This window comes from Puntigrus tetrazona, chromosome 13 (assembly GCF_018831695.1).
Source record: "Puntigrus tetrazona isolate hp1 chromosome 13, ASM1883169v1, whole genome shotgun sequence".
Taxonomy (NCBI): domain Eukaryota; kingdom Metazoa; phylum Chordata; class Actinopteri; order Cypriniformes; family Cyprinidae; genus Puntigrus; species Puntigrus tetrazona.
Window position 1 is genome coordinate 4991948 of NC_056711.1, and position 8052 is coordinate 4999999.

Genomic DNA, 8052 nt, shown 5'->3' on the forward strand with positions numbered 1-8052 from the left:
TAATGGTGATCAATACTTAGTTTCAGCAGCAGGGGGCATCGGCGACCTACAACCAGCAACGTGAGCGCTTTTCAGCAGCGTTCATCCTCCTCGGACAAGCTCTAATACACATAAAGCACGCGATAGCTTTACTATAACATCATTAACCCGTGACATAAAGAATACGCGTCTTTCTGAGGAAGTTTAAACCCCTTTCTTTGTACCCCGTCCCTTCCAAAGTCTCTGAACTCGCCCCAACACTTGCGTAATAATCATCATCTGGAATCAGAGATCCCAAAAAGCGACATGAACAAACAGGCTGTGGAGATGTGCGTGTGCGTGCGCTTTTCATAACCAATCGATGTTGCATGTGTGCAGCTCTCAGCATGTAAATGAATGACGTTGGCAGGATGAGCACGAGCGCTCTGACAGCGTTCAACAGTAAGTTTCCGCTGCGGGTCAGACGCGAGCTCAACTGGACAGACTGATGCAAACGGAAGCTGTGCGAGTTTAACGGGAGGATATACTCGGTGTGACAACGTCCCTGGCGCTTCACGAACAGAGGTGAGTCGCATATGAAATGCTGATCCGTGGTGTGAAGTGTGAAAAAGAAAGCTCAGGGTATTAAAACCATATATGTTGTGAATTGCTGCAACACTTATTTACAGTAGGAGTGTATTGCAATCAGTGCCTACATCTTTTAATTGCTTTTTTAATGAGTATGTGTGCGAATAAGTTAAGTCTGGCACCTTTTTTGAGATTTTGTTTATGCATTTGCCTTGATGGAGCTACATATAGTAGTTACGATATATGAAACCCTCAAATCAATCTATTATAATGTACCCCTTAAATACATTAAAAAGGATTTACTGTAACAGTGAAAACACGACTTAGCTTTTAATTATGTGTTGTAATAAACCAAATTTGTACTTACAACTTTATGTATGTTAACTTTCTTGTTGTTTTTCTTCAAAAGGCCTTTATTAAATATACACAATGAATTCTAATAGATTTTAGATTACAGGTTGTGTTATAATGTGCCCCCAGGCTATGCATCAACACCGTAGTATTATAATTCCCTCTAATAATTGCAACTAGACGTCTGATGTAATCAAATGAAGTAAATAGCTCTGGCATAATGAGAGTCAACCAGTGGTTTGAACTCTTCGAGGATGTGGATTGTCAGTAGGGGAACGGTTTTAAATATTTAGTCCTGTTACCATGGTTTTGTATAGTAAGCTCATTAATGAAAGTGCCATGACATCTAATGTCATGACCTTTAGCACCTATGTATAGATGTGGCTACAAAGAAGTCAATTCTATTTGTTCGTTTAGAAATAAAGTTATGTTGGAAATATTAAAGACATAAAAGTAATGCAAAAAAACACAAGCGTGTGTGTGTGTGTGTGTGTGTGTGTGTGTGTGTGTGTCAATGCTCATAAGCAAGGGGCGGAATTTACAAGAAATTACTTTGAAATAATTTTAATACAGTGCCAAAAGGCCTCTGGGAGCCAGATGATTTTTGGATTGCAAGCAAAGACGTCACCATACATGCCAAATCATGTCTAGGCCTTTTGTGAGTTCATTGAGAGCGACTGTTTTATGGTTATTATTCATGATAGATTACAGTCATGAGGGAAGAGAGAGGCTTTCAGGATTTTGAAAATGTCCAGCTGCTGAACTGATCAAGGAACATTGTAACATGCTTTATGGCGTGTTTGTCTGTTTCAAAGGCAGCGCAGCCTCAATGTTCGTCCTGAGCACAGAAATAATTAAAGGACAGCGTTAAGTAAGAGCATCTATTAGTGTTGTTCTAATGACGCCATGACATAGGCATAAAACACACTGCATTCAACAGCCTCGTCGTTCTTTTCCAAATACCACTCAAACAATTAGACCTGGCGTGCTCCTAATAACTCTTCCCTGGTAACATCAGAAATCTGTTTAATAGTCTCTTTCACACTTTCTCCTTACTTTCTTTTTCACAGAGAAACTTAAAAATACACTTATATAGAATGTAACACATTTTAGGAAGAACATCACTCACAGTTCAGTCAGGGCTTGTTCCCATTTTGTTTAAGACTTCTCTAATTTATGTCTGTCTTTTTTAGAGCTACTTTAGCCTTGTTTAGTGTTTATTTTGTATTGGTATTAATCCTTAAGTATTCGTCTTAATTTAAGTATGCTTTAAAGATGCTTGTTTTCAGTTGTACTCGTTTTAATACTTCGCCTTAAACTTATTTTAGTTAGTCGCACGATTTAATTTTTATTTCAATTAATGAAAACTATTTTTAGTTAACGAAAACAACACTGGGTGCTACAATTTGATCAATTTGGATCTCATTGTCCAAATAACGTGAATAGTTTTAATAGGCCTTTGTACTATCTAGCCTTTAACTGTTGAATAATTGAAGAGGATTTGTGAGCGTGCGTGAGCGTGGGTGTACTAGTGTGTCGGCTTATGTGTTCACGGTTTTATTATCCTTCAGCATTCGACTATGACTTCTGTCTGTTCGACAGACAGCAAACAGGGTCGAGTCCTTCAGACCACCATCGGCTGATTGAGTACGATTGGAGGCCTGTTTCAATATTTTACCAAGCTTTACATTTGCATACTCACCTGCACACGCCAGTGTTGTCCCTGTCACACCACAGCCTGGAGGTTTGGTTGTGTGCATGCTGTTAAAACCATCACAGTTTGAATGGGAGGCAGGAAGGGATTTTTTAGGGATCACGGACTGAACAAACATGCAAATGCGGGAACTGACTTGTTGGAGCACGAATTTAGATCAAAGTGTCTTTTTTGTTTAAGGAATAGTTTAGGCGCAACGAAATGTATGTCATTATTTACTCACCTGTGTTTTTCGTTTTCTATGTAACACAAAATTAATGATTGCGATAATCAAAAAATGTCTTTTTGTGTTTAATGGAAGAAAAATAGACGGGATTGAATGTTAGTATTGAGGTGACCTATTCCTTCAGCTCATGTATTGGTGTGCTAGCGTTATAATCTGAATACCATTCAGTGTTTAGTGCAAGGCTGCATTCAACTGATCAAAGGTGACACATCACAATGATTTCTTTATGTGTTTCACTAGAATGTGTAGCTTGATTTCTGCTTTATTTTCCCACTAGAATGACAGATATAATGAATAACCCAGAGCACAGTCGGGAAGACTTCACTGTGAGTGACAGCGGAGAGCAAGGTGTTTCCTTTCAGGTTGGTATTTAACCTTTTCGTTGGTCAGAGCACACGCAGAAAATGACAAATAAGTGACTTTCTGCTCTATTGCAAGTCTTCCGAAGTCATACTACAGCTTTGTGCGACAGATTTAAGATGTTATTGGCTGAAATGTTGGCCTGTTTATCATTCAGAGCTATTATATTAAAACTTATTGGTGTTATTTTGTCCTTATTTGGTTCACTTTCACTTTCATTACATGAAAACTAGTTACTCTAAATCGCCTTTTGTGTTCCACGATTAAAAGTCATACAGATTCTAGAAAGCATTGGGCTTTACTGTTTCTTTAAGTCAGTCAGCTCACTGTAAGTGTAACATTAAACATCTTTATGACGGATAAAATCCACTATCATCTATTTTCAGATTTTCCCAGACACACAGGAGCGCCCCAAGGTGTTCAAGCGCCTGCCCTCCATCGTAGTGGAGCCCACAGAGGGAGAGGTGGAGAGCGGAGAGTTACGCTGGCCCCCAGAAGACCCTTCCAGCCAAACACACACACCCATGTCCGCTTCACAAACCCAGATTTCACACAGCCAGAGCACAGGTGTGTAAACGACAAGACCAGTTTAGGAAAAAATGCATGATTTTCTCTTATTTGCTGTTATTAACATTCAGCCACACCACAACGTGCAATGATCTAAAGACGAACATCTGAATATACGCTTCCTGAAAGCTGCTTGTATGCGTTTCGGTTTAGAGAAGTTCATTTATAATGACTTGCATGCATTTCCCCCCTCAGATGAAGTCAAGTGCAGCAGCCTGGAAACATCAGGGGCAGCTGAGCGCGACTGAAATTTAATAAATAGGCTATCACAAGTCTGCCGTTATCACAACTCTCGGTTCTCACACAAATTTTCACACTTAGAAGACTCAAATACTGACAAGCAACGCAAGCAGCCAATCCGGCAGGCATGTGTGAACAAGATCGGTACTCACAATGCTATATCTGAGCACCCTTTATAACACTGTCATGGCTCTAAAAAGACTTTTGAAAGTCTTTTGTACTTTTTAAGATCAAACTCATGACACATTTCATCTGTGGAAAGTGGCTTTAACAATCTTACACTGCCTTCATACTTAAAGGCACAGTAAAAATGTATACGTATACGAATTTGGATGTCACATCAAAAATGGATTGTATGAGCACAATTTCAGCCGAAAATATGAATGTACAGAGTATTATTCTAGTATAAAAACAATGGATCTCAAGTAAGCAATGTGCAGTCAGTTAGCCAGTATTGCTCTGTTATTTAGCTTTATTGACCAGCTGATTGTATTACTTCACTTAATACGCTTTCACGTATCATTTAAAATAGATGTGAAATATTAAATTCATGTGTGAGATATAAAAATCACAAAGTGATACAGATTTAAACAAGCACAGAAACGTGGGAAACCGATTGCCAGGTCCGCTGTTTAACGGTACTCATAAATATTTGACCACAGAAAGTTAAATTGCAGCTTTCTCTGGTCAAATATTTATGTATATTTACTGTTTATGTCTATTGGACGATCAGAATGAAGTATTCCAGAGAGCCATGTAATGAGCACAACACGCTCAATGGTTTGGGGTGCTTTGATGATCCGTGTCAAATCTAGAGAGAGATGTATTGATTTGTTATCATGCCCTCCACTTTGATGTATCCCCGAAGCCTTCGAATGCATATTCTAAAAAGATTGCAGTGACCACTGTGAGTCTCTCACTCATGTGAAAATTATTCATTACACGCTCGGCGGCTGAAAACTTTATGCGAGGAGACTCCATCCTCTCTCCGCACCATCTGGCTGAGGCTTGTGAGGAACGACTGCTACTGAACTTCAAACATGTCTGCCTGTCGATCAGCCCGAGGACAAGGACTTCCTCATATCTCCGAGCCCTGTCTGACTTTCCGCAGACTTGAAATTATTAGAGGCGCTTGTGCACATACACAATATTTTCAAAGCTCGACTGGAGCAGGAGTCCCGCACCGGACTACAGAGAGAGAATGCCTGTTAGACGGCTTAATTCAACTTCTGGCTATAATTAGTTGCGTCTGCTAAGACAAGCATCGTGTGCTATCGCTATTTTCTTTCTTGGGGCTAGGAACTTAAACAGAGACCTATCCTTGAGTATTATAGAACTTATTCTCAACCGTTTGTACAACTGGCACGAATGATACACCAAATCAAGCTGGGAAATTTTGGGAAAGGCCGAGTCTGATATTGTATCTGCAAGTATTGCACATATAGGCATAAGACACTTCAATTTTCCATGTACATTTTTACAGAATATTTACATAGTATCTACTTTAACGGTAATAGATTAGATGTTGTAGTAATATTGATGTGATTCTCGAACCACTTCTCAACATACATAGCCCTCCTGATAATTTCTTCATTTTTATGTAGTGAAAATGCCTTGTTGTGTATCTATGTTGTTTATAGTCTATATTTTGAAATGGCCAGAATTGACTACTGTAATATTTTCATAATCCCTCAACTTAAGGCTTGTGTTTGCCATAAAAACACTTCCCAACACTATCATATAAGGTGTCTCCGTCAGGATTTTTTTTATTGGCATGCGTTAACAGTTTTGACTTTTAGCACTTTTTCAAGGATAACTATAAATTACATATTTAACCAGCAGACACATATTCTAGAAAACCAGATCAGATTGATTTTATTTTGTTCTATTACTATTTCTATTTAAGATTTGCCTTCATTGCACCATCAAACCTGTTGTAAAAATGAAGTGATATTTTAATATTACACTTGCTCTTAATATGTACACATTTTTGTTTGTTCATTCGTTTGGTAATTTTAAATAAAAATTAATGTTAGATAACTGCTGAGTTCGTGTTCTTCGTCCATTAAATCTGTTCTCCTTTGTTTAACCTATTCATATTTACTCCATTTAGCTCAGAGAAATGTTTTTTAGAAACTATTATTCCATTGTTTTGTGTAGTTTATAATCCTGCACATTAAGTTCTTTCCTCAGTACCCCCATTATTCTCAAAATGGCAAGGAATAATGGGATTTTTGTTTGGGAGGAGCACTTTCGTTTGATCCTGTCAATCACAACACAAGGACACGGCACCTCCATCATTATTTTAATCATCTAACATTACTTAATTATGTAGTCTTGTAGGAACTAAACGCTCAAATCAGCTTGTAGTGCAGATTTTTGGAGTATGTTTTGCAAGAAAAATACTATTTAGGGGTTTCTACTTAAAATGTTCATGTATAAATCAATGTGCTGTTATTTCTTCATAATCATTTTTTTATTTAGGAAAAAACACAAGACACAAGGCACTGGTATTTTAAGTGAAATCACAAATCATTCCAGAAATGGTATGATCATGAATGAGTGATCTCAGATTGAGACTGACCACAGAGTCCTTCTGTTTAAGAGCACTGAGTCCTAAAGATAAAGGGGGCATGAAGAGATTAACTCGATGACCCCTCTGTGATTAACATGACCCTGATGGCTCGGGTTCAGTCTGCTGCATGTGATAGCCATTGTCTCCTCACTGATCCAGAAATCACATGACAACATGACACGCACTCTAGTACTTTCACTGATCACATCTGCCACTTCAATAATAAAAAGGAAAATTGGTTGAAAATGTTCTTACGCTCAGGCCATATAGTTGTAGCTGAGTTGTTTGCTTAAAAGAACAGATTACTTGCTCACCAGTAGATCCTCTGCAGTGAATGGGTGCCGTCAGAATCCGAACATCTGATAAAAACAGCGTGATAATCCCCACAAACCCCCATCATATGAAGTTAAACCAATTTTTTGTCTTATAGACTTTAAACCATCAATTCTGGCCAAAATACAAGTCCATAATTCATAACAATGTAAAAGTCCATCCCTTGTTGTCATCGCACATTAAAACCCACTAACATATTTAGAAATCCACTGCTTATAAAAAGTGCTTGATCTGTGTATTTTTCTCTCCTGATTTAGGCAAGGCGACCTTTTCACGGGAGAAAGCTCAAGTGAAAAGGTCGTCTTGCCGAGTACTGGAGAGAAAAATACACCGATCAAGCACTATTGAGGAATCTAAGTATTTAAGACAGACGCAGTGGTTTTGTAGTTAAAAACATCTCAATGATGAGTTCTATCTGCATTCTGAGCAGTTTAGAGATATTGAGCTTTAACGTTTTTGCAAACCATAGACTTGTGTAGAAAGAACCATTTTGTTTTCTAAAAAAAGGCCAGAAATTTACACAGCTTACAAAAGAAACATCACGTAATGTGAACAAGATGCCACACAATAAGAATATGTGACCAACTCCATTTTGACAGAAATGTCAGATAGAACTTTATTGCTTATGGATTATTGTGATGTTTTTTTTATCAGCTGTCGGGACTCGTTCTGACGTCACCCGTTCGCTTAAGAAGACCCGTGGTGAGCAAGTGACGTAATGTTACATTTCTCCAAATTTATTCCAATGAGCAAACAAGCTTAATAAACTCTAAGCAAATGTAAAGTTTTGGACCATTTCTTTAATGGCACTGTCACATTAACATGCTAAGTATCTTATTACGATCATCAACCTGTTTATTTTATGAATATAAGCCCCGAATAAAGGGCTCTACTAAAACACGAGTACACTATTTCCAGATTTGCATTGCCCGTCCTCAGTTAATGTCATTGTTTTCCTTTTTATCTCTTTTCCACTTCAGTCAAAACCCCTCTGTGCTTGCGCTGGGTAACTATGGAGATGGTTCAATGTAGGGGTTTGGTTACATCAGACACGGATAGTGGCACTTGACCTAGTTCAGCTGGAGCCTGATTAGCAACACAGCATTCAGCTGCGTGCTCCTCATCATTATCATCATCGGA

General features: G+C 38.3%; 1 protein-coding gene across 1 annotated transcript; it reads left to right on the plus strand.

Moving 5' to 3' along the window:
* Window positions 1-205: 205 nt before the first annotated feature.
* Window positions 206-6044, plus strand: si:ch73-49p17.1 (protein LBH). Its single transcript, XM_043256071.1, has 4 exons — window positions 206-543; window positions 3115-3199; window positions 3584-3764; window positions 3960-6044. Exons 2-4 carry the CDS (start codon window positions 3116-3118, stop codon window positions 4010-4012), a joined length of 318 nt encoding a protein of 105 aa, XP_043112006.1. The 5' UTR covers window positions 206-543; window position 3115; the 3' UTR covers window positions 4013-6044.
* The last annotated feature ends 2008 nt before the right edge of the window (window positions 6045-8052 follow it).